Consider the following 27,466-nt stretch of genomic DNA (forward strand, 5'->3'; position numbering starts at 1 on the left):
TAGATATCACCCCATGTATCCTACAATGCAAAGGTAAGTAAGACTCTTTTTGGTTTGAAATTCAGTTACTTTGCATTCACACAAACAGTTCAACACAGACGTTTTTGGGAACACAAATTCATAAGATTGGTTCCTATGGGGAAAAAGGGTTATCGGTTTGCAGGTAAGTAAACAACCCGCAAGAATAGTTTTTGGGAGTTAAAACCAAGGTTCCCCAAGGTTCAGTTAGGCACTCAAATCACACCCCCAGCAGCAATGGGGCGGCCGGTTGCAGAGTGCAGGGGCCCACTGTTAGCCAATGGGGCTAAGTCGGTCTTTGGTCAGGGTCTGCTTACGAGCAGGTCACTCGGGTGTAGGAGAAAAGCTCCTGGGGTTAAGACCAGCACAGGAGGGGATAATAATTAGCTCAGGAGCTGTGCCACCAGCAACACGGAGGCAGCCAGATGTAGAGTGCCAAGAAGACATCGGGAGTCTGTGATTTGCAATGGAGAGCTTTGGTTTGAAAAAGATGCTGCAGGCTCAGTCGGGGAGGCTTCCTGAAGGCGACCACCGGCTGGAGAGGTAAGTTGTGTTCTTGGGGGATGCCTGGACACTGTTAGTTGGGCCACCCAAGGCACTGGGGTGTCGGGTGCAAGGGTGTCTTTTGGCATCAGATCTTCTTACCAGCTCCGGTTGCTGTCAGGTGGGACACTTCATGTTCAGGCTGCAGGCGTCGGCTTGAACCTTGAGGTAGGTCGGGATCACCAGATACCAGGTCAGGATCGCTGGAGAGACCTCCTCATGGTGTTGGGCAACTCGAACTCGGGCCGTGGGCATCGGATGCAGAGTGGTGCAGAACTGTGGAGCGGCCTGGATCTGGGTTCTGGGTTTGAAGTCTTGGTTGAGCAACCTCGGTGCTCACGGGAGACAGAGTCTTTAAGATGAGTACAAGGCAGGTCCTCCGGGCTCTGGGGACTGCTGGCTGCTGGACACACCGGGGTTTCTGCTTTAGGAAGGTCATAGTTGGGAAGGACCGGTAGGGCTGGGGTCAAAGCTGTTGGTGTTTTCTTTGTCCTGGGTCAGCACACCTCTTTGGTCCTTCTTCTTTATTCCTCGAATCTGAGGAGGCATGGTTCAGGGTTGCCCCTAAACACTAATGTTAGGGGCGTTTACAGGGGATTGCAGGTCGGGACCAATAAGTCCCTTTCTTGGGGTGAGTACACCCCTGTTATGCCACTCTTCCGTGTGAGAGGGGCATGAGCCTCTCTCTATTTGGCAGGGTGCCCTCATCTTCAAGCTGGAGGGGACTGAGATGTGTTCTTTACCTCGCCTTCTCCACTTGAGGGGTGGGGTTGGCAAAGGTGGGCACACCTCTCCTCCTAGCTTGGTTTTGCTGCCGATACTCCCGCCTAAGGTGGGTTTCAGAAATGGAGCTGTCCCTTTGTTGACCCAGCCCATCTTGGTGAAGGAGGCATGGCATCTCTGCCCACATGGGTTTTGTTTCTGCACCCAGAGAGCGAAGGCTCTCAACCTAGAGGTCCAGAAACCCAGCGGTGGCAAATGGCAGGCAGCCATTCAGGAACCACACCAGGGCTGGTCGTTTTTCTGGGGGCATGTCTAAGATGCCCTCAGAGTGCATTTTACATTAGATCCCACACTGGCATCTGTGTGGGTTTATGGTGAAAAGAAGTTTGCTACAAACTTCCCAGGTTTCAGTAAAGCCATTATGAAGCTGTGGAGTTAGTAATGACCACTCCCAAACCATATACTTTTTATGGCTTTACTGCACTTACAAGGCCTAAGAATTGACTTGGACACTGTATGGGTACAGTGCTCATGCAACTGTACCCTCACCTGGAGGCTAGTGCACCCTACTAGAGGGTCCCAGGGACTGTGATGTGTGCCATGTCAACTCTTCACTTTTCTCCACACCAAAAGACGCAGCCGGCAATGGTAGTGTGTGGGTGTTAAGGAGCAGGGTCCTTAAGGGTAGCACAATCGGTGCTGCAGACCCTAGAGGCCTTCCCTGGTCACAATGCCCTTGGTACCTTTTACAAGGGGCTTACCTGGGCCCAGAGATGTGCCAATGTGGGTACAAAGGTACAGTTTTGGAAAAGAACACAAGTCCTGGGAACCTGATTGGCAGGGACCCAGGGTACATCAAGGCAATGTCAGGCAAAAAGTTTGGGGCAACCATGCAAAAGGGGCACTTTCTTACAGTATAAAAGAAACAGGGGTGTGGAACTCCATTTTTGCCCCCCTCAACAGACCCAGCTAGATGAGCACAAGTAGGACACATAAAATTCCTGTTACACAACCTTCAGCTGCCCCACACCCCTTCAACAACGTTGACCCATCTCTCCCTAAACCCTCCTCCTTTTCCTTACTCATTTCCCAAGTGCCCTCATTTCTGATCGTTTAGCCTTTTTTTTTAGCACAGAAAGTTATGTTCATGTCCTCTGCACTACCTTCACAGTGTAGAGGACTTTAACATCACATCCTCCCACTAAAGACAAGAAATCCATCAGGTGCTCCCATCAGAGGAATTCTCTTTGAGGGCCGCCAACTTGGCTGCAAGGGAAGAGCTTCCTTCATAGCCAGAATTTTAAATTTACAGTAATGTGCACTACGATATGCATGGTGATGTCACAGTTTGCGTAACTTAAAGCATTTTGAGCCTTTAGGCAGATTTCAGTCTCCCACTACCTCTTCCGAACACTGATCTCAAATGTACAAGTACCATTTAAAAGAGGAGACTCTTCCTTTTCCAACAGTAACTCACCGCAGTGGGTCCTTGCTTGAGAATTGCTGCAGGATGACCATTCCTGAGCAGGGATTCGCCCACTAGATACCAATGATGTCAGTTGAGAGGAACAGCCTCTTAGGCATTGTCAGTTGCTTCCTCCCACACACCAAGTGCCCAACAGTCTTTCTCTCGCCCCGCCATGGGCACACTGGGGGATTACGTCCAATCTGCCCACTCCATGGGGAAAGAGAGCACTACTAGGTACAAGGGAGTATTTTGTTTGAGACAAGGAGTGGGAGTTTGGCCTGGCCTGTCATTTGGCCTCCCCCATCCACCCCGTGCTCTTGGCAGTCTTCCTACTCCCTGTGGGCAGTTAAGACAATTATCTCTAATTTGACCACTCCCGCGGGCAGAAAGCCCCTTAGACTTTAGGGATTACATGTGGAGAGTGAAAAAAAAAAAGGACCTGGTGAGGGGTGTTTTGTCCTGGCACCAGGTGGCCTCTCCCTGCCCTAGACAGTTCTTTTGCCCCTCTTGGGCAAAGATTGTAAGATTTATCCCCAGTCTGCCCATTACAGATGGTCAAAAAAGCCCGACACCCACCAGGAAGTATTTTGTAGAGAAACTGTGTTGCAATGTTTTTCTCTCCTACCTAGCATTGGGCCTTCCCTCTTGCCTCTGTGCTTTGACACCCACCATACCCATATTCTGCACACACAGGGTGCAGAAAGCACATTATAAACCAGGGATTATATTTGGGAAGCTAAATATGCCTTGACAGGGGTTCGCCCCCTTTCTGCCAGCTCAGATGTCAAAACTATGCTCAAATCCTAATTTCCTCTCACTTGCTATTTGGAATTGTTGCAGGGAACCTGGTCAACCCTGGGCATTTCTGGAAACTAGAGATTCAGTGTAGTCCCGGTTGATGTGTCTTGTGTGGAACCCTGAACTCCTTTTTGCCCAGAATGCTCCACAGCTGTCAAAGTATGGATCAAGAGATGCAAATTTCCCCTGATTTGTATGACTGAAATCTCAGACCATTTTAGCCAATGGCAAATGTCTTACCCTCCTACATTTCCACAAGTCTCATGAAAAAAAATGTTCCCCACATTTGTGGATGGACCTAACACACATTGTGGGAATAGACTGAAACTGTAATCATGGCCTTTGTAATAAGTCCGCCCACAAATGTGTAGTAGAATAGTGGGAATACTGATCATTTTGACTTTTTTACAATCCTTGCAGATTCCAGAGTATTGCCTCACAGAAATGTGAGAAAATGATGTGAATATTTGCCTTTTCTGGGCATTTTGGGTATAAAACCTTAGTGGGATCCATGCAACTCTCACCACTGAGTGTCCAGTTTTCAGAAGTGTCTGGGGTTGTTAGGTTTCCCTGGGTGCCGGCCAACCCAGGCCTCATACTGCAGCAATGCATATCACTTGGAATAATTGAATTTCAAAGGAAAAATCTTGGTGTTTCCATCTTGCATTTTGGGACCTTTACTATCTCAGGCAATAGGTCCACCCACAAAAGTGGGTACTGTAATTATCACGAGTAATGTGGGAAAGATGGGTTACTTGTTAATTCCTGCAGATTCGGGAACTTCCCATTACCGAAATGTGAGGAAAATCTGTGATTTTAGGTAAAACATGATGTTTGCAGGGCATTCTGGGTAGGAAGTAGTGTAATCCACACAGCTGCACCACCACATACTCACCATGTTTTCTAGTTTTCAGAAACGTCTGAAGTTGGTATTTTCCCCTTTGTGCTGCTGTCCCCAAACCTAAATACTGCAGCACTCCACATCCCCAGAATAATATTTGAATGAAAAAATCTTAATGTCTCCACCTTGCATTATGGGGCCTTTCTTTTTATATTTATTTTATTGTATTTTATTGTAATAGCAGACAAATACACACGTCATGGATCAACATCACAAATTGCACCTAGCACGTTCACTAATTGTCTTACACAACCGTTATGCCAACATCCCATATTGGGCTGGCGGCGGTAATCTATAAAGCACAAGTAACATTGCAATAGGGGTAAAACCAAATAGCTCCCACCGGGATCACGCTGAAGTGGCACTCCTAGATGTGTTCCTTTTAACCTGCTACAATCTAAGCTCTCAAAACAAGTACTTTTCCTCATATCCACCATGCTTGTGGTCTCAATGCTTACACATACTCCTCAGACAACCCACACATCTGTATCGTCCCACCTATCCGAGTGAGTCAGCCTTCAGCGCAAGGCTTCAGCCAACTCCAGCAGGCTCATCAGCACTTGCATCACCAATGTCACGCACATTCGCTGTCTCTCCCCCACTGTCACTCTTTGCACCCTGCACGTATGAAGTATATAATCCCCAAAAGTTTTTTTGTCGGCTCCTGGGCGGAAGCAGTTCACTATAGAGTTCCGACTGCATAGAGCAGTACAACATGTCCCGGGACCATAGCTGCAGTGTCGGGACGGGCCTCTCATCCAGTACAGAGCAACTCTTCTCTTGGCCATAAGCAGCCCCATGTCAACCAACCTGCGTATTGCCTTTGGCACCACTTTGGTGTACCCCAGGAGCGCCACTAGTGGATCCGGTGTGAGTTCAGTTTCAACCACCCTTCCCAACTCCTCGAATACCCCTACCTAGAAGGAGTAAACTCCCGGGCACAACCATGCCAGGTGCATGAAGTCAGCTGTTGCATAGTGGCATCTCTCACATTCAGCATCCACGCATAGGCCATATCTACATAGCCTTTCAGGGGTATAATATGTCCTATGAAGATATTTGAAGTGAACCAGCCTGTGCCTGCCATGGAGAGATATTTTTCTAGTATTCATACAGCAGTAGTACCACTTATCGTCATCCAGCTGAACATTCAAGTCTCGTTGCTATGTAAGCCTAGCCGCAGTGTATTTATGCGCCCTGTGTGACATTGCTATCTTGTAAAGAGCTGTGATCATTTTGCGGGGGGACGTGGACTTAACAACATGTGTTTACTCAAGTACCTCTGGGGGTTCTTCCATACCGTCACCCAACAGTGCACGGAGGGCCCCCCTCACCCTATGAAAGTAGAATTTATTCAAAAGTGTGCCACCTTCTGGAGTCCCTATAATTTGCTCTGGGGTACGAACCGCCTCCTCAAGAAAGAGGTCCCACGCCACCACCAATTTCAATGCGTGCAATGCCAGAATAACGCCCGATTCTGTACAAGGACCTATCCATCTCATCCACTCAATAGGCAGAGCAGGCGAATATAGTAATGCAACTGCCTGATTCTGCAGGAGCCAGTGCCATGCATGCCTAGTAGTGTTTAAGGAGTCCACAATACCAGTCCTGCGGTCAACTGGTTCCATAATTACCGCCGGCAAAGGCATCTGATCCGCGAACAGTCTTTCCATCCGTAGGTAGGGGATGTCAGCCTCACCGTGGATCCAAGCATGGAGTCGAGCTCCTTGCCCCGCCCTATAATACATTTTAAAATCTGGCATGCCAAGACCCCCCCCAAATGGTACGGAAGTGTGAGTATTCCCCACTGTACCCTAGCATTGCTTACCTGCCCAAGCCAGTTTTAGCATGGATTGTCTAAGCCTGTGGAAGAAGGTGCGCGGAAGCACCAAGGGAATGGTCGTGAATAGGAAAAGGAGTCTAGGCAGGACTACCATCTTCATAATGAAAATACATCCCATTAAGGACAGAGGGAGACGGCACCATAGCTCTACATCGTCTTCCAGTCTAGAGATGGCCGTGCCATAGTTTTCTCTGAATACAATGTCAGCATTGGTATGAAGTCTGATGCCTAAATATCGAACTGATTCCTCAGTCCATTGCAGTGGGTATTCCAGAGCAAATGCAGTGGTGGCTGGCGTAAGCGGGAATACAATCTATTTTTCCCAATCAACCTTCAGTCCAGACAATGCCCCAAAGCGAACCACCTCCCTAATAACTGACGACAAGTTGTCTTCGGGTTCTCTCACATACAGGAGCGTGTCATCATCATAGGTTGATACTATTATTCTATACGTCGGAAATTCTATTCCCTCATTACCATGATACTCTTGCAGGGCGTAAGCTAAGGGTTCCGCCACCAGAGCGTATAGTAGCGGAGATAGGGGGCAGCCCTGCCTGGTGCCTCTAGTAATGTGAAAGGGGGCGGTAACTAGGGTCCCTATTTGCACACGGGCCGTGGGCTTGTAATATAGAGTACCGAGCAGTTGCAAAAAAAACGCCCCGAGCCCCATTCTCGTCAGCACTTGCCTTAGAAACGACCATTCCACCGAATCAAATGCTTTTTCCATATCCAGAAAAACAGCCACCGCTTTGTTTTCCTGGCGGACATGTTGCATCGTGCCAAACACGTCCGAATATTATCAGTTAAGTTTCTGGATGGAATGAATCCGGCCTGTTCCGGAGCGACTAGGATATGAGACATCAGTGCAAGTCTAGTGGCCAAAATTTTGGCAAGCAATTTAGTGTTCACATTGAGAAGGGAGAGCGGGCGAAACAAACTACATTCATCCAATGCCTTACCCGGCTTAGGGATGGCAACCAGCATGTCATCCCTCATTGATGGGGGCATGGTACCCGTTTCACACATATCCTCAAACAGGGGCGCAAGGTGTGGGAGTAATTGTTCTGAAAACGCCTCATACAAAGCAACTGTTAAACTATCAGTCCCCGGGGCACTACCAGCTTTCATGCCACCCAAAGCCTCAATAATCTCATCCCTCTCAATCGGGTGCCTTAGGAGTTCCCTGTGCGTATCTGGAAGAAAAGGGAGTTGAATATACTCCAAATACTCCACAATCTGCTCTTTTGACCCTGCAGACCGGGACCTGTATAGTTCCGCATAATACTGTCTGAAGCGTTCAGCCACAGCCACCTCCTCTGTCAATAGCTCACCGCTCTCCGCCTTAATTTCAGATACCTGAGTCCTACTGCGCCGAGCTTTCATTAGACGTGCCAGGACAGACCCAGGCCTCTCTCCCTCCCTGTATGAGCGTGACGTAGCATACTTGCCCAGGTGCTTCACTTCGCTATCAGCAGCATCATGATATTCCTCAAGTAGCGACTTAACCCTCCCTATCTATAGTCTCATCACCCCGAACAAGCCATTGCTGCTGTAGGTTTTTAAATTTACCTTCCAGATCAGCCAGTGTCTTCTGAATAGCCTTAAGCACACCCAAATGCTTAGCCATTGCGATACCCCTAATGTACACTTTAAACGTTTCCCAGACCATCTGGAAACTATCTAGTGAGCCAATATTAGTGTCAAAGAAGGGTTCAATGGCAACAGCCATCTCCTCCTTAAATAACGGGTCCAGTAAGGAGTATGGAGGGAATCTCCACGTGAATGGCGGCAGGCTCTTTCTAGGGGGGGTCTAAGACCAGCAGTAGTGGTGAGTGGTCCGATAGCGTGCGTGGCAATACTGTACATTGCCTTAGCAGGTTAATCAGTGAAGTAGATGCCATCCAATAATCAATACATGTGTGTAGGTTCTGGTACGCTGAATAATGTGTATAACCCCCTCTCTCTCCACTCCTCGTTCGCCACACACGTCCAAACACACCAGTACTTCCTCCAGCTTTCTTGCAGCCGCCGCTGGGCTCCTAGGAGGGCCCGCCGATCCATCCAGTTCTGGGTCCCTGACCAAATTAAATTCCCCCCCCCCCACACAGGATCTGAGTGTCCCCATACTGGCTGATAATCCTAGCAATATCCCCAAAGAATTTGGGGCAGTCAAAGTTGGGTCTGTATACATTAACAAGGAGAAGCTCCAAGCCCCAACCCCAGCATTTAGATATGCCATATCTTCCATCCGCATCTTCTCGAAGCATCGTAAGTGTGAGGGATGACCTGTGTAGTGGACCCTGCCGAGTTAATATTACCCTCCAGCCCTCTGAACCTCAGCATACGGCTCGTTTGAGAGAGATGCGTCTCTTGTAGGAGAGCTAGATCCACATCTTGTCTATGGAGGTAATTCAGGACCATCCTGAGCTTACGTTGATCGGTGAGTCCCCTAACATTCCAGGACAGTACATGCATTCCACCCAACCGCTCCCGGATCTCTAGGGCATCACGTGCCATGAACTACGCATGCAGTACATATTGTGTAACTAGAATGTGTGTGAGCTAGCGTGCCATGCACCGTCTGCTTGATAAACAACCAACCTATAGAAAAACCCCACATGATAAACCCCCCTTGTCTTCCCCCGTCCCCCCACCCACAGCAGACCTCCCCCAACATGGCCGCTTGAATCCCAGTCCCAATCCCCCTCTCCATACCCCCCCAAACCTTAACCTCCACGGAGGAGGGAGAAACAACAGTGCCAGACACACGTGAGCGGAGGTAGACATTCGTGGCTAACTGAAACAAAGACCAACAACAATTAGGACCGACCCGGGCTCCAACCTGTCATCGTAACTATAGTTGCAGCATAAGCAATAAAACGTCATACCCCCCACAAGCAAATAAACAGACCTCCGTAGTACTTTGCAATTATCAATCACAGCTCACCCTCAGAGAGGGGTGTCAGTGTCTCAGGCCACAGACTCGCTTTGTGAATTCAGTTGTCATGAGGCAATCCCTGCCAACACTCAGAGACAAACTCCCTAGTTCACAGCCTCCCCATCCGAACCAGGAGTAAATCAGCAGTGCATCCACTATACCTAGGTCTAACATTGATTTTCCCCATGAAACAACAGACCTGAAAACGATAACCACCCCACCCCACTGTCCCCAGATCCTCTCACCGCCCGATATCGTCCAGTTCAGGTTTTCAGTCCTGCTTATCCAGCGCGGACCCCTCCGACTCCTCCAGCTGTAGTTGCTCCGGGCTGCCCTTCCGTCGAGTTCTTAATAGCTTGCTGCAAAATCTTAGCGTCCGTGAAAATATGTTATCTCCCTTGCCTATTTACCCGCAGCTTCGCTGGGTTCAGCATGGCATAGTCCACGCCCATATCCCGGAGCTGCCTCTTGAGTGGAACGAAGTGTCTGCGAGCCTCCTGCACTCGAGCAGTGAAGTCAGGATACAGAGACGGTTCCGATCCCTCATACCGCAAGATTTTCTTCTCCCTAGCAACACGGAGAGCCGCATCTCGATCCCGGTAGTTAAGTAACTTCGCAATTAATCGACACGGCGCAGCACCCAGCGGAGGTCTAAGCCCCAGAACCCTGTGAGCTCTCTCCACCACAAACATTGCAGAGAAGACATCGTCTCCCAACAATGTCAGCAACAATTTCTCTACGAACTGTTCCATATTTCCTGTGGCGGTCGTATCCGGAAGGCCAATGAGTCTCAGGTTGCAGCGCCGGGAACGTGTTTCAATGTCTTCAGTCTTGTCTTGTAGGACACGCAGAACCTTTCCCAGATACTTATGGTCGGAGTCAAGGGTGGTGTGGGCCTCTTCGACTTCCGTTAAGCGCCTTTCGGACATATCCAGCCGCTCAGCGTGGTTGTCAAGACGTTCTGCCATTCTATCCATCCGATATGTTAGGGCATCCATTTTTGTGCCCAAGGATGTGATGCCACTCTGCAGAGACTTCTCCATTGACCTCAGGATGCTGTGTGTGTCCGATTAGGCATCTTCTTGTGCTGGTGGCGGGATCTTGGCGCCCCCATCAGGGGCAGGGTCTTGTGATTTGGCACGCTTCTGGTCAAAGGCCAGCTTTGTCTGGGTCTTATCTCCTTTACCCATAGTTCCAGGGAGTGCCTACTCCCTTTAGATGCTTACAGTCACACACGCTCCCCGGCCTGGTAAGAGGTTAGGCTCCAATTCGGGATCGCCCAGTCAAATCCACTGCTATGGCCAATCCTGTCTTGCAGCCCCGCTGTCCAGGGCGCCCGCTGCTCCGCCCCAGCCAAAACATGCCTATGCCACCAGTGCGCGATGGCCCACAGGACACTCCACCCGCAGACACCCAGTAGGGAGGGCACCAAAGCTAGTCAATAGTCAATAGTCAATAAGTCTTTATTTCGAATAAAAAAATTCATAAAAGACACAGATAAAAACATTTCCAGTAAACAACATTGTACAAAAAAAAAAACCATTTAAAATTGGTGTATAACATTAAGATTAAAAAAACGGTTTACAGATTCTTTCCTCGGATGAGCCACATCCAACCCAAAAATTTTGCTACACAAATCACAGATTTAGTAGTGCGTAGGTCTCTTAATTTGAGAAGGGCTGTATGGCTACCCCCACAATTTAAAGATTTACAAATTGGTCTCAACCATTTAAGTCTGGGCTGTCGATATACAGGACATGCAAAAAACACATGGCCCAGACTTTCTGTGTGGTCAGGACAAAAGGGGCATTTATCGCTAGAATTCAATGCCCACTTAGCAGTAAATGACTTGATCGGTAAGGTTCCCACTCGGAACTGATGATATAGCTTACGATCAAGCGTCTTACAGATCAGGTCCCAGTATGGTTCCAGAAAAGGGGATAATTTATGCATGAGAAACTGACCAGTTAAGTTGTTGGCAGCTGAGAGGGAGACCAGAGCGGATTTTTTAGCGGCCCAGAAAAGCTCCTTGAATTCAGCTTTTGATGGGAAGTTTGAGCTTTCGGGGTGTAGCCATAGCTCTGGGAGGCCCATCAGATACAGTATACGCTTTACCTCTCTAAACCAAGGGATTTTCTGGGCACCCCACAATGCTCTGACTTCACCAAGTTCTTTAGTAAATAAGCTAAGTTCTTCGGTCGTCCAAAGGCGACGCCAAAGAGCGACGAGGCGATACTGGGCCATCTCTCCCAGCGGTTTACATCCTAAATCTAAAAGCAGGGGGGTAATGGGGGAAGATTGGGGGAGACCCACTAACATCCTAAGAAACTTGTTCTGAGCATTGGTAAGGGCAGACAGACCTATGTACCCCCAAATGTCCGCGCCATACAGTGTAGCTGCATTCACTTTCGCATCGTATATTTTTAAAACAGGTGTAATACGTTTAGTTAGTGATTTTTTCTGTTCCTTTATCAGGCATCCAGAAAGGCGAATAAACCTAAGAGCCATCACCTCCAGCTGGGGTTTCCAAGAGAGTTGATGGTCTAAGGTTACGCCCAAATAGGACATCACTTTGACTTGTTCTATCGGGACGCCCTCTAGAGAGAATGAGCTGGTGATGGGCTTGTTTTTGTTAAAAATCATAAATTTAGTTTTGTCTGTATTAATTTGGAGGTCATTTTGTGTGCAAAACTCAGAAAATCGGTTTAAGGCCGCCTGCAGGCCACTACGGGTCCTTGAAAGGAGCAGGGTGTCGTCAGCGAATATTAGCAGAGGATATTTTGTGTTTCCCAGGGTGGGTGCATCGGTGTGAATTCCGTTGAAAAAAGCAACCACCCGGTTGATAAACAGCAGAAACAATGTAGGGGCTAGCACGCAGCCCTGCCGGACTCCTCGTTCTACAGGGAAGCTAGCGGTCACCTGACCCTGGTTGCCCCATCTTACACGCGCGAAGTTTTCCTCATGAAGGCGTTTCACCAGGTCTAAAAGGTCTGGGGGGAAATCCATGTTTTTTAGGGCATCCCAAAGTTTAGCCCTGGGAACCATATCAAAAGCCGACCGAAGGTCGACAAAGGCCGCATATATGACCCCCCCGCCCAAAAAGACCACCTTCCAATATAGCATGGTTAGCCGAAAGACCTGGTCTAGTGTACTGGTGCCTGACCTAAACCCTGCCTGCAGGGGGGAGAGTATGTTGTTTTGCTCAATCCACCCCTGTATTCTAGCTAGGGCCATTCGTGCTATCACTTTTTGGATTGTGTCGATCAGGCTGATTGGACGGTAATTTTTTGGTAAGGATCGATCCCCCTTTTTAAAAACCGGTATTATTTCAGCCCCTTTCCAAGACTGCGGTATTTTTTCCCCGGCTGCTATCGAATTAGCTAAGATAGTGATATAGGGGACCCACAAATCTAGGTTTAATTTGAAAAGGTCCGCTGGTACAGCGTCGATCCCTGGGGCTTTCCCGGACTGGATGGAGCCTAAGGCATGTTTGGTGTCAGAACAGCTAAAAACAAGTCTATTCTCGTGTGGTATTGGTTGGGTTCCTGGTGAGTGCACCTCAGCCGACTGGGGAACGTTCTGGATGGCAAATTGAGCAGAAAAGAATTTCACCCATTCTACCGCAGAAACATAATTTTCAGGGGATGATGTATCCGAACCCCTGCCTCGCCTGACTATCTCCCAGAATCTGATTTGGTTGGAAGACTCACATGCATGAAGAAGGTCATGCCAATATGAGTCTTCCCAATCCCTTTTTGCTTCCCAAATGGTACGCTTATAGATCTGTCTCGCTGTTCTAACGGCAGGGGAGTTCCTGGATTTAACTGCAGCAATAAGTGTACTGTGGGCTTCCCTGCAGTTTTTATTATACCAGCCCCTGCTTTGCTTAGCCTTCAGTTTCCGACATGGTCTGGTAAGGAGATCTTTAATTGCCTCAAAACATGCCTCGTGAAGGTCAACATTATTAGTCGTGGGCAGGTCGCTGGGTGGAGGTAACAACATCCTTTCTTTGGTGTTAAGAGCCAATTCTTCTATCTGGTTGACAAGCTCAGGGTCAGCCATCACCATGGACCATTTGACCCGTCTTCTGTTAGCACACAAGACAAGGTCAGATGTGATACAGTCTGATTCTTCCTGCGGTGGCGCTATCCCTGGGACCCTAAGTGCCAAAGAGAGGGGGTTGTGATCACTCTCCGGCCTGCTATCTATAATCATGTCAGCCATGGATGCCCAAGATTCGATGTTAATAAGTATGTAATCAATGCGACTTGCGCAAGACCCATTATCGAATGTTGGCTTCCCCTCCTTATCAGATAGGCTGCGACCATTTATGGCTCGGAGTCCCCATTCCAGACACAACCCAAGCCAATGGAAAGCAGCCTCCGTTCCCCTGATAGCCTTAGTAATTGTTAACGGGGGGATGTTCCATGCAGAGTCCTCGTCTAAGCCAACATCTTCGGCAAGGTTCATGATAGGCTCAAATGAGCAATTCAAGTCCCCTGCCACTATGGTGAGTTGGTCCCTTTTGTGTTCATTCAAGAGGGCTTCCAGGTCATTAAGTATCAGTTGCTTCTTGCCACCCTGGCAGCCTCTAGCGTAAATATTAATGAGGAGTATTTCTTTGCAGTTTGCCTTCCTTAAGGAGATGCAAAGCATGTCAGGATTTGTCCCTGCTATTTCTCTAATATTGAAACCCAAGCTAATTTTTATCCAAATGCAAAGGCCACCCGACGCCCTGCCCTTCATGCCCTGGGTAGCCGGTTTATAGAAGTTAAGATAGCCTAGTCTATAGAGTGGGGCTACTGACCAAGTTTCTTGGAACAAGATGACATCGTGGGAGGAAATATAGTCGACCCAGTCATCATTGTCCAAGCGACCCCTAAGACCCGCAATGTTCCAGGATATAATTTTAAGTTGACTATCTGGGCTATCAGTACTAGGGGAAACAAGGTGGGCCGGGGTTTCTATATCTGCTTGGTAAGAGTAGTGGTCAGTGGGATCACATGTTAGTTTGGGTAGAGGCGACGTTTGGCAGCCTGTACTATCGGCTCTTGTGGAGTTCATGCTAGAGATTGTCAGCTCCCCTTTAATATTTGCCCCCCCGAGTCAGTCAACCTCCTCCAGGCAGCCAAACATGTTAGACGTGGGAACTTCCTGCCACCAACTGTTCTGATTTTGTCCCGCATACCTATAACCCCTATTTCTGGACTTTTGGATTGTTGACCAAGTCCCCCCTGTCCTATCCAAGATTCTAGGGGGATAAAAGAAGGTGAGGGGTCTAATAACAACTGACTGGTTATTTATACAAGGGGACCATGAACAGAGATGGTGTGCAGTATTGGGATCAGCAAATGTCACCACTATACAATCGCCCAAGATGGATTTATGGCTCGGTCCAATCCACGGTACTCTACGGACCATTAGAACCCGGCTTCTTAGATGGCTAGGGAGTTGTCCATTTGTATTTGTATTTAGCCAGTGTATGACCTTGTTTTTGAGGGACCAATGATCCTCTTTTGTTAATGGGTCAAGGGTCGGTACACCGGCTAAGACAGCAACATATGGACTAGCTTCCGGAGGTAAATCTATGTAGCCCCCACGGAAGTTTGGTCTACTAGGTTCAAGGGGTGGCTGAGCATTGGGGGCTGACTGAATACTTTGCCGATCTGCTGGAAGTTTGGGTTTTGGTCCTGCAGTATGTAAATTAGCCCCTGCTCGAGGCGCACTGGGCTTGGATTTGGGCGGTACAGGGGGCTCATTGGTGGGGCCTGCTATTACAATTGGGATGATGGGGATGCCATTCCCTATTAAAGTTCGTGGTTTGGGTACAGGTTTGGGTCGTTCAATAAGAACAGCAGATGTATCTACTTCTAGACATTGTGATGGTGAGCCCCCCCCCTGTGAGAGTCTAGCCTCCATTTGCTTGAGGCTGAGGCTCGCCAGTGTTACTAATGTCTTGTCCATCTCAAGCAGATGGTTTTCTATTCTGGTAAGTTTGAGTTCCAGGGGGGTGGGTAATTTCTTAAGAGTGGCCCAAACAGTGCGTATAAATACCTCGTCATCCCCATTGTCCCTCTGCGCCCCACCCAAACTTCCCTCCCTTGACCCCTCTACGCACAAGCCAGGGGATGCTGCCACCTTAGTGACATTCGAAGCTCCATCCGGAGCATGGTTGGTGGCACAAGCAAGGCTATCAGTGTGGGTGTTATCGTTTAATTCACCATGTGCTGAGGGAAACAAAGGGCGTCGGCAATTAAAGAACTTGGCTCTCGCAATTTTTGCCTTCTTACGAGCAAAGGCGATTCTAGCCAAGCTCCTTTTTGCCGTAGCGCCCTTTTGTTCGCAATGGTGTTGGCCCTTGTTGCAACCCTAGGTGATTTGCTCTTCGCCTTTGAGCTTGTGCTGGCTACAGGTTTAACTGGCACTGCCTCCTCCGCCGGGTTAGATGGAAGTTCCCCAACCAGGTCACTTAAAGGCTGAGAGGGGCAATGATGTATGTCAGCTGTAATTAGCAAGGGGCGAGGGCCTGTTGGCCTCTCAGGGGTAAGTGCTAGGGCAAGGTTCCCAAGTGACGATTTTTTCGAGGAAGCAATATTAAGAGATAATTTACGGGCAGCATCAAGTTCCAGAGAGACTCTGTGTTGCATTTTGTTAATTTCGTGATCAATCGCCTTGTTAGTCTTAAATAAAAAGTCATCCAAAGTCCCACTAGATCCGCCAAGGCCCCTTGCGGTTTTGCTTCGTGTGGTTCGTGAGCACATGATGGGCAATGTGGGGCTTGTCGTAGAATAAAGGTGACAGACTCACGTGCAATGGCTAATCATGGGGCCAAATAACGTGGCCCAGCCCAGGCCTCTCAGGCCTCGAACGGCCTAAAACGGTCCCGCCCTTGTCCCGGGCTTCTCCCGGTCGCTCCCGCTCGCTCCCGCGAAGCGGTAATCCTGCACTCCTTAAGAGGCTGCAGCTATGTGATAGGCGGGGGGGGGCGTGGCCAGCGGGGAGAGCAGCCCAGGTGTTGCTAGTTGGGCGCGCAGGGGCTCCTGGTCGCTGGAGTCCCCTGCTTAGCTCGCAGCCCCGCTGGTTCTCTTACCTACCCCCGCGTTCCTCCTTAGCTCCTCTGGGCAGTCCTTAAGCAAGTGACGACGCGCTGCGGGACCCGCGAAGCGGGTCCGGCGAGTCGTAGGGGTGAAAGCAGGTCCGCTGGGCAGCTGGTGCAACACGCTCCTCCGTCAGGCAGCAAGGTACGATAAAAGGTGTCCCACAAGCACAGGGGCAGCAACAGCTTTTGGCTCCGTTGGCGGGGGGGCGTGGCCAGCGGGGAGAGCAGCCCAGGTGTTGCTAGTTGGGCGCGCAGGGGCTCCTGGTCGCTGGAGTCCCCTGCTTAGCTCGCAGCCCCGCTGGTTCTCTTACCTACCCCCGCGTTCCTCCTTAGCTCCTCTGGGCAGTCCTTAAGCAAGTGACGACGCGCTGCGGGACCCGCGAAGCGGGTCCGGCGAGTCGTAGGGGTGAAAGCAGGTCCGCTGGGCAGCTGGTGCAACACGCTCCTCCGTCAGGCAGCAAGGTACGATAAAAGGTGTCCCACAAGCACAGGGGCAGCAACAGCTTTTGGCTCCGTTGGCGGGGGGGCGTGGCCAGCGGGGAGAGCAGCCCAGGTGTTGCTAGTTGGGCGCGCAGGGGCTCCTGGTCGCTGGAGTCCCCTGCTTAGCTCGCAGCCCCGCTGGTTCTCTTACCTACCCCCGCGTTCCTCCTTAGCTCCTCTGGGCAGTCCTTAAGCAAGTGACGACGCGCTGCGGGACCCGCGAAGCGGGTCCGGCGAGTCGTAGGGGTGAAAGCAGGTCCGCTGGGCAGCTGGTGCAACACGCTCCTCCGTCAGGCAGCAAGGTACGATAAAAGGTGTCCCACAAGCACAGGGGCAGCAACAGCTTTTGGCTCCGTTGGCGGGGGGGCGTGGCCAGCGGGGAGAGCAGCCCAGGTGTTGCTAGTTGGGCGCGCAGGGGCTCCTGGTCGCTGGAGTCCCCTGCTTAGCTCGCAGCCCCGCTGGTTCTCTTACCTACCCCCGCGTTCCTCCTTAGCTCCTCTGGGCAGTCCTTAGGCAAGTGACGACGCGCTGCGGGACCCGCGAAGCGGGTCCGGCGAGTCGTAGGGGTGAAAGCAGGTCCGCTGGGCAGCTGGTGCAACACGCTCCTCCGTCAGGCAGCAAGGTACGATAAAAGGTGTCCCACAAGCACAGGGGCAGCAACAGCTTTTGGCTCCGTTGGCGGGGGGGCGTGGCCAGCGGGGAGAGCAGCCCAGGTGTTGCTAGTTGGGCGCGCAGGGGCTCCTGGTCGCTGGAGTCCCCTGCTTAGCTCGCAGCCCCGCTGGTTCTCTTACCTACCCCCGCGTTCCTCCTTAGCTCCTCTGGGCAGTCCTTAGGCAAGTGACGACGCGCTGCGGGACCCGCGAAGCGGGTCCGGCGAGTCGTAGGGGTGAAAGCAGGTCCGCTGGGCAGCTGGTGCAACACGCTCCTCCGTCAGGCAGCAAGGTACGATAAAAGGTGTCACCAAAGCTATAAATTTAATGTCTCTGCACAAATGCAGTAGGCCTGTTACAGGTCTCACCCGGTCAGTCCTTAATCTGCGCAGGTCGTAGTGCATGCGCGCAGGCCGCAGCCCACCACCTTCCACACAACTAGGCCCCAGGAGGGTTTAGGAGCGTCCCTGTTTTGCGTGTCTACCCAAAACTGTTGACAGGCTCAGGCCGATCACCAAGCCGCCGCCACAGCTCCGGATCAATTTGGGGTAAGTAGAGTGGGCCCCAGCCCCCGAAGTGCGCTCAAGCTGCCCAACCAGGGAGACCGCAATCCACCTCCACACCAGCACTTTCCCCGCGCCGTTATACATGGCCCAGGTGATGTCATCAAGGATCTAGAGCCGTGTCTCGCAGTTGGGTCCCGCGGCCCCTCACTCTCCCAACAGCAACTCCGGTAAGCTCTCTGGGTCACCAGCAGGTCCCCCGAAGCGTCAGCAGATCTCCGGCACACCCCCGCCGGCCGCCAGTCCAAGCGGCGCCCCCGTAGCTCACCGCGCGGCAGCGCTCTGCCGACCGCGGTTAAAAAAACAGAGTCCGGCCGCACGTCAAGTGACGCAACCCCTGCCACCACCACTGTGGGTCGGGGATCCGCGGCCTAGTCGCCGCAAACTCTTCCTCAGCCAGGACGCTCTCCGCAGGTCACAAATCTCGGGGCCAGACCGTTCAATCAGCTCCGCAACCCCTCTGACTCAGCAGGGGCTATATAGGTGGTTTCAGAAACCGCTACAGCTGCAGGATAGTTAATGTATAGTTCGATGACTCGGGAGAGCTCCGGGCTCAGGCTGCCATCACGTTCCGGAGCTAGCTCCGCCCCCTCATTTTGGGGCCTTTCTTGTGATAAGTGGTAGTCCACCAACACAAGCGGGGTTCCATTTTTATGGGGAGAAGTGTGTAAGTTCAAAATAGTAGACATTATATTATATCTATTAAATTCTCTAATTTTTTTGTTCCAAAGTCAGTGTAAAGAAAAAAGCAAATGTACAAAATGCCCTCTGAATCACGTAATGTTACGGGTACTCCAAAAATACAGAGTTGTACGAGTATCCACAGTTCCTAAATTCATATTCTCAGGCACATTTAAAAAATGCTGTTTTCCGTTATACTCTTTTTTTTTCCATTCATTATATTTTACCTTATGAACTGATGCATGGTTAGCACATAATAATACATTGTTTTAAGCTGCCGCTAGGTTAATGACTTTAGGTATCGCATGTTTTTGGACAACCTTCAAACACAATATATCCCTGCAACCTGAAGAGTCTGGCAGACATAACGGTGTGTAATTTTTGTAGTTCACGACAGCAGATAAAAATATTGTCACCTATCTCTGTTTGTTCCTGCTTACTGTTGTTTTATTTCAATGAAATCTTTTGTAAAATCATTAGCACCTACACAAATGACCACTTGCTAACTTCAGTATTTTGTCTATAAGTCCGAAATGTGTTGCTTCCAACGTTCACTCATGACAATCACATAAAAAATTAAAATATTGACCACTACTTAGAAATTTCAAAAAGTGTGGTGAGAAAAAAATGTTTTTACGAGTCTGTTTTCTCGCTGCTAAGAGGGTTTTCCTAGCACACCATACATTTTGTTACCAATTGTAGTAGCACTTTTTTCCCTAATTTAAAAAAAAATTGAGACATTTTGGATATTTTTTTGGTTCCCTCTAAAGAAATATTTGCGTAGGTAGTTGTGCAAAGAAATCAAGGGTTGACATATTGGCCAGTAAAAGAGCCGGATTTATAATTGCAATTGTAAATATGAAGCTTCATTTAAGTGACGTCATTGCATTTTTCTGGGACGCTCAGGTGAATTTCTTGATGAGCACCACCGAGTTCTGGAGTCCAGATTGGTCCCTGTGAGTAGAGAAATCACAGATTGCCGTGCCCGTTCAGCGGAAGAGCTCGAGAGCCTCTACCGGAAGATCGTCAGCTATGTCCTGCTGCGGTCTGGCCTCGGATCCCCAACAGACATCAAGGTTGTCAGAGAGGCGACAGGTGAGCAGCATACATGCCAACACTTTAAAAGAGGGAAGAGGAAGAGTTAAAAAAAGAATCGGCAGAATGTATTTCCCCACAGGGTGTTCTGTTTAACGAGAGAAAATTTGAGGTGGGATACTGAAAGCAGGTGTGAGTTGTTGTGAGAGGGAACAGGCACACAATTCAGGAAAAAACATGCTGGAAGTGCTTTCGAGCTGAGCATATTAGTCGCTATTTTGAGCCTTAAAAGTCACACGTGCCTAGTACAGGGATGGGCAGATGACCTGGAAAGAGTAATTCCGTAAGCAGTATTCATTCCCATGTTCCCCGTACTGAGCAACTTGAAATGTATTGAAAAGTCGATCCAGTGTTGTTGTTCCTGGTGTATTCTGAGGTTTTGAATGGCACAGGCCGTACTCTAATTTACTCTAATATATTTGTACTTGATGCATTGCCACAATGTAGCTCTTTTTAACTTGTTTTTAATTAGTTAAAACATAATTGAACATAATTGAACTTAATTGTACTGAAACTGAGAAACACCTGTCCTTTTATTAGTGGGTCTCATATAAGTACCTTAAATGTAGGATTAGTGACTACCTATTTAAATGACCAGATATTTAAACTAACCAAAGACAGGGATGGTCTGTAGAGTGCGTTAGTATATGCCTAGGGCACATTCAAGTCTTGGCAACTTTCTTCTGCTTTCTATGAATGGTGGAAGAACTGTGTATTTTCTACTTTCTGTGTAGAACACCCGAGACATCCGAAACTCAATGCTGTCATATTATGGGGCCTATTCCGATGTCGGACGATCCTGGGACATCGGTCAGGAGGCGTAACCGACCAACCTGCTGTCGTCGGTAGCGGCCCTGCTAGTACGATGCGACCGAACAGGGTTCGGTCGCACTCGTATACTTCATAATGCAAGCATGCATTCCGAGCGGAAAGCATGCTTGCAATGTGAAAAGCAGGGGTGCAGTTCATCCCTGCACCCTGTGGCCGGTACCACGAGGTGCCTGCCACCGGGTGCAGGGATCCACAGAGGGGCACCATAGGTACCCCCAGGCTGCCATTCGGCAGCCTTGCACCCATGGGGGCCCTACTGGGGGCCCCCAAAGACAGTTTCCGACTGCCTTTTTGTGCCGGAAATACCGGCACGAAAAGGCAGTGAAATACTACCATCGTACTCCCTTGTTCGTAAAGAGGGGACCGGGGGAGTACAGAAGGATTTCCGGATGGCAGACGGGCTCTCCGAGCCCGTCGTAAGCCATCTGGAAATCCGAGTCGGATTCCATTCCGACCGAGCCCATCGGAATAGCTCAGTCAGAAAGGAATCCGGCCAACACATTCCGATTTAGTCCCTTCCGCCCTTCTCTGCACAAAGTCCTCAGACCCAGTTGAAAGAAGTTGGCACAGAAACTGGAAAATGAAACACAGTATTTATTACACTTCATGAAGTGGTGCTACAATTCAAACAGTACCCTTCGGCATTGCAAGAAGTAGCACAATGGGTCAAGAACGCATGGTTTATTTATACCCACACAGGGGCTCAAAAGAAGGCGGCACAAGGCACAAGGGCACATTTTATGTACTTATAAGGTAATGTTGAGAAGCACAATCGATCAGTGGGAGGAGCTAACAGTCCGAGGGGTTCGGCTAACACATTCCAATCTAAGGCTAATCACTAACATGTGAATCCTAACGGTCAGCGGCAAAACGAGGAGACGCTAATAATAGCCTGTTGCTGGGCAGATTCAAGTGCCATGGACAGGAAGATAGGACCTAGCACATGGTCGACACGAGGTAGCATGCGGCAGTAAAAATGGCTGCCATGAACACAAAATGGAGTCTGTCAGACGTCAAGTTAACGGCTAGAACTAAGATGTCTTTTGTTAATGCTCAATCTAATCGCTATTAAATTACGACAGACAACCCTTTTAGCATTAGCTAAAGACATGTGCTCTCTTGGGGTAATCTAGACACTCATCTTGTATATCTGTACACATTATATTTGTCACCTCATTATCCAATATGCGTTGGGCCTTTACAGTATTCCTTTTGGATGGTATGCAAGCAGTTATGCACATAGAACATAGCATTGGGCCACAATGGATGCACATACAACAGGTGAAAATCACTGCAATTGCAATACAGAGACCAGTAAGTAATTTCCAACCCCAGGCAGAAACTAGGCCCCAAAACCAACCAGCAAAAGTCCAGGTGCCATTGTTAACATGAATATCTGTAGATATCTTATGCAGTTTAAGAATTGCTTCATACACTGAGGGCGAATTATCTGGGATAAACACACAACAACTACTTCCGATAACTTTACATGCACCTCCTCTATCTGCTAACATGATATCTAATACCATACGATATTGGAGAGTTACAATTCTAGCAATTTGCAACTCCTCTGTAATATTGCCAAGGGCTAAAGAAGTTTGATTAGTGACAGCTTCCACAACTCTAGTCAATCGCCGTATTTTCCTGCTATTTAATGCAGCACCCACAAAAGGAAACAAACCCAAATTAAAATCAACATATTGTTGTAGACTAGTATCTACTTGGTTTACATCATCAGTTCTTATTGCTCGTTTACTGCGGTTTATTGAAATGTTTCTAAACAGTTTGAAATCCCTGTGGTATGAAGCAGGTGCCAGGAAAACAGGAGGCAACAGAAAAGAAACATAACATACACCTGACCACCCTACTGGTAGTCTATGATATCCATGACTCCCACATACTAGATACGTATTATGTGAAGCCAAGAATGTACTATTATTCGATCCATCTATATTTAATACAGTAACACAATTACTAGTTCCAACTGGAATTTGTCCAGTACTTTGCACACATAAATTGGCCTTGGTCCTTGTAACAGTAATTACAGACTGGTTGCTCGTAGTAGAGTCTCTTGTATGGGTGAAAACATATGGTGTAGAAGCATTGTCCGGTCGATATTCCTCCCACTCCCATATAGTTCCATTTGCTTGAGGATACCCATGTTCATCTTGATAATACTCCTTATTCAAACGGAAAAGAAGTCCACCTACTGTAGGTTTCCTAGTTGAAAATAGAAGAGTATACCAGGCTCGACAAGAACCATTATGCGAAAAAGGAAGCAGAATAAATGGCGTTCCACCTTTCTTTTGATGTGCTGGAAGCATGCCACATATCCAACAATTAGTGGCATTCGTAATGTTATGGGTATGATGGAGCATCTGGACAAACGTATTATTAAGATAAGTTTCTCGATGCTTTTGCTCATGATACGGAAGAGTGAAATGCTGATGCTCTTCTGGGACTGGAGTAGTAGGAACTACAAAAAACTCACGAGCAAGAATCATCATTTCAATAGACCAGGTGATCACTGCTATTATTGTCAAAGCAGCAAACACACCTATGACTCCTAATACCTTTTTCTTAGTGGTTATCATAGCAGCAAAGTCCGCTTTCTCAAAGAACAAAAAACTACAAAAACAAAAACAATCGTAGGAGCTCTTCTCCCTGGGCAGACTTTGGTTTCTTCACCACAGATCAAGACAGGTGACGCTACACTACGCAGGGCTGATCCCCCTCCCGTGTCATATCGGCATTCCCAGGGCAGTTGCTCAACCAGTCTCGCTCAAAAAACTGTAGACTCTTTCCTCGGCCTCAAGGTGTATCGCGTTGCTCCAGAAGTCGTCTGGTCCGGGAAGAACTCCGCAGATTCGCCAGGTGATGCAGCAGGGCCTTTCTCCGTGGTCAAGATTTCTCGATGATCAGTCAGCACAGCAGGTTCCACCAAGGTCCTCTTTGGCAAAACAAATTTTTGCAGGCTCGGAATGATTATCATTCAAAATGACACGCACCCCTTCAGGAGAACATCGTATTGTGGCTCTGAAATACTTCAGCATGTCAAGACCCACAATATTATCTGGTGTGTTCGGAGAAAGCAAAAATGGACATGGAGCACTAAATTTATCAACATGAAATGCAAGAGGTTGTGACAGTGGGCTAAGGGAAGGTGTTCCATCGAAACCTATCGAAGTAATAGTTACGCCAGACAGGGGAGCCCTCGGAACCAATTGTTTAGACAAAGCGCTACTAGTAGCCCCTGTATCAACCAGAAACCGATCATTAGAACCCAAAACATGTGCTGTAGCATAGGGACCTGTCTGATCTACTGGAACTTCAACTGATTCCTTAACCCATCCTAGGCAATCCTATGCATGAGCAGAATCGTAAAGATCAGCCTGGACATAACCAGAAATTTGGTATTGGTTTCGCCTATCAAAAGTGTTTTGACCATTTTGTGTTCGTACATTAGTATCAAATCGAGCTCGATCATTCGTATTTCCCCTAGGCCCTGAAAATCCTGAACGATTTCTCATTTGCCCCCGTCCCCGAGAGTTCTGTTGGGCATGTAACACTGGACAATCAGCCATCCAATGACCAAACTGCTTACAATACGCACAGATTCGCATGAGTATAGGGGGCATTGAAAGATCCGCGCCCGCCTCTATCAGAACCTCTATCATAGCTTCTATTGTAACCTCTAGAGGGCGGACCATAAACCTGGGCTAACATAATTTTCGTTTTCAAATCTTTGGATTTCTTTTCCTCGTTACCTTTCGCTTCTAATTCTTGACGCTCATAATATTGAGCCATCGTTAAAACAGATGCCGGGGAGGATGTAGTCCAGGAACTTTCACTGGCTTTTAACCGACTGGCTATTCCTGGCAACAGATTCGTAACATACTTATCGACAAACAGATGTCTGCCGGTATCATCCGTCAAGGACTGACCGCTAAAATCATGAAAAGCTTCCTCAAAACGCGTAAAGAAATCGGAAACTGATTCATCTGCCTTCTGTTTACACGATGCTAAGACAGTCCAATCAATCTTTTAGGGGGAATAACTGTTTTAAGCTTAGTTAAAATAGCTGCAGGGAGACCTAATATCAACCGATGTGGTTTTTGGGTGGGCTCTCTATCCACATCAAGTTGTTCTAAATCTTTCCATTCAGCACCAAAAGTAGCACGGTCATCAATTTTACGAACAGTCCTCCACATATCTGGCGGCAAAATCAACCCAAAAAATAAATCTACATCACATAGAGTCATAGTACAAGAATTTAAAGCGCCTTCAACTTCCTCATAAAAGGCGGCTGGATTTTTACGTGGATCGGGTAACGCTGCTTTAAGCGCCATTACATCTGCTCTATTCCAAGGAGTGTACACCCAATTGTAAATAAAATATCCTTTAGCATTAACAGAATTTTTATCATCCTCATCACCCGTCCCTGTAGGAGGAACATACAAGGGTGCGGCTTCCCGCATAGGTCTCCTTTTGACTGGTATTATCTTATCTGTTACGAAGATAGAAGACTGCGACCCTCTGGACGGATTAGGCTGTGAAGCTGCGTTTGTACTCTTTTTCTGTTCCTTCAGGCGAACCGTCTCAGTTCCTAATTTAACCAACCGTCTAATCGTGTCAGGCACCTGAGAGAAAAGAAAAAGACCATCACGCAAAGATTTACAATCTGCTGCCACATCATCAGGCTCTATTATTGGAGAGAATTTTCGAAAAGATTCTGTAACTTCTGTAGCAAATGTCCCAGTAAAATATATATCTGCTCCTTTTCCGACCAGCCCTGTATACTTGCTAAAAGATCGGGAGCAGAATCAGTACTACGTAATGCTTTACGAGCAGCTTGTCTAATATCGTCTGAACGTTCGGCAGTCAGCATGGATCGAGTGTCCCGCGCTTTTTGTTGCTCCATGTCAGAATCCTCATCGTCTCCGGTTGGAGCAGACGGAACGGCATACGGGGGTGGAGGTCGATCTAATAACAAGAAATCATCTTACGGTTTATTAAGGACAGGATAGAGAGGCTGTCGAACAGGATATTGGCCAGATACCTGCAACCTACGTTCTTTCTCCTCTCTCTCTTTTAACTCTTTCACTTCTTTCTTTCTCAACTCCAGCGCTTTCTCATACACATTATTTCGCTGTTCTTTCTCAATCAACGCTTGCTCACGCTTCTCTTGCTGTCGTACTTCTTTTTCCCACATACGCACGCATTCAAACATATCACGTCTAGACCTTCGCTCAAACAGACATTGCTCCACGTACTCAATCTTTCGTGCATCAAATGACCCATTCAGTGGCCACTGTAACTCAGGATCCTTTTTGGTATATCTGTGCCATAACGTGCTGTACATTATGGGAGAAAGACCAAACTTTACATACATATCCCTATTAGGCGTCCCCTCTGGGGGAGCCGGCTGCGATTCCTCAAGTCGTAGACTGGTACCATTACAAAAGCAGCACAACCTTCGAAGTGCGCTAAAAACAGGCATGTCAGAGAATAATGCAAAATATGCAGTATTATACGCCAAGTGGCACTTAAGGTACGTATAGTACGTTGCGCCGTTGAAATCGAATAGTTGAAGAAAAATCTTCGCATTACCTGCCTATATGTTTTGCAAAACATATATTCACAAACATACCAAATTTCCAAAATACAAAATAGACGTCTTTTCCAAATACAAATATACCACAGGAAGTGTTCCTAAAACTACCTTACCATACAAGGGCATCCTGTCAGGATCCAAAGACCCCAGGTGTCAGTGATATCGCGGCAGGGGCATAGTTGTGCCAAATTGAGCCATGTAGGGACGACCTGGTCCAAAAATCGTGCGAAAACGAAACTCAAAGATTGCCGCTGTACTGGCCACAAGAGTGGAGTTGAAATGCACAGTCTAGCCTTCAGCCCGGGTCATTAGCTGAGTCCAGGTGAAGCGCGCTCGTATTCCAATCTGCGCACTTCACTGAAGACCCGACCCGGAGTGGAAGTGTTTCCCAGAAGTTGCGTATTTTCAAAAAGAAAAATCCTGTTAGGAGACGAGTGAGTCTTAGTATTTAGTTTAACCCCCGTTATGAGTAACCTGTAGAGAGGAATCCCTGAGTCTTGCGCTGAAGTTTCTCGGAAGCGTAAAGGATTTTCAGTCAGAGTGTGATCCTCGAGCGTTGAAGTCCGTCATAGCTGTCAAGCGGAGTCGGCGGTTCATAAGGAAAATGCAGCACGAGTGATTCAGCATACACAGCCCGGCAGAGACGCACCTAAGAAAAAGAAGGAAGAAAACAAGAAGATAAGTAAAGATTACATAATTTTAAAAAAACGATTCAGTGAACTGCATGAAAAGACAACTTGAATACTTACCTTGCCTAAGAATTTGTAGACTTAGGAATTAGTTAGTTACTCGAATAAAAGCTGGTAACTCTTCAACCTGCAAAAAAGAATAAGACAATAATATTTAAAAGACAGAAGAATCAATACAAAAGACAACATTTAGGTGAAGAAGTAAGTTAGTGATATCATTAAAAAATATTTAGTTCGTTCACTGTGTAGCAATAAACAGTAATCTATTGTGTGATGTAAATTACCTTGCAGGAAAGACTAAAAGAGGTTTTAAGCAGATTAAGAGGCACCTAGGATAACAGCGCAGGAGGGCAGAAGTTTAAGTGAGTGTTGAGAGAGTAAAACTAGAAGTAAAAGAGGGATAGAAACAAGTTAAAAGAGAAACTAATAGAGAAAACCTGTTATAAATTAAAGATAAGAGATATCTTTGAATTCAGCCCACCCAGTGCCAAGAAACAGAAAATAGAAGAGAGGGCAAGACTCTTGGAAATTA

General features: G+C 48.0%; 1 protein-coding gene across 1 annotated transcript in view; it reads left to right on the forward strand.

Moving 5' to 3' along the window:
* CFAP206 (cilia and flagella associated protein 206) overlaps positions 1 to 27,466 on the forward strand; it is a 603,144-nt gene that overhangs the window by 141,725 nt on the left and 433,953 nt on the right. The window contains exon 5 of the mRNA XM_078648188.1: positions 19,612 to 19,800. Coding sequence (XP_078504314.1) covers positions 19,612 to 19,800 — 189 coding nt within the window. The remainder of the gene's footprint in view (positions 1 to 19,611; positions 19,801 to 27,466) is intronic.

Source organism: Lissotriton helveticus, chromosome 6 (genome assembly GCF_964261635.1).
Source record: "Lissotriton helveticus chromosome 6, aLisHel1.1, whole genome shotgun sequence".
In the NCBI taxonomy this organism is placed as follows: Eukaryota; Metazoa; Chordata; class Amphibia; order Caudata; family Salamandridae; genus Lissotriton; species Lissotriton helveticus.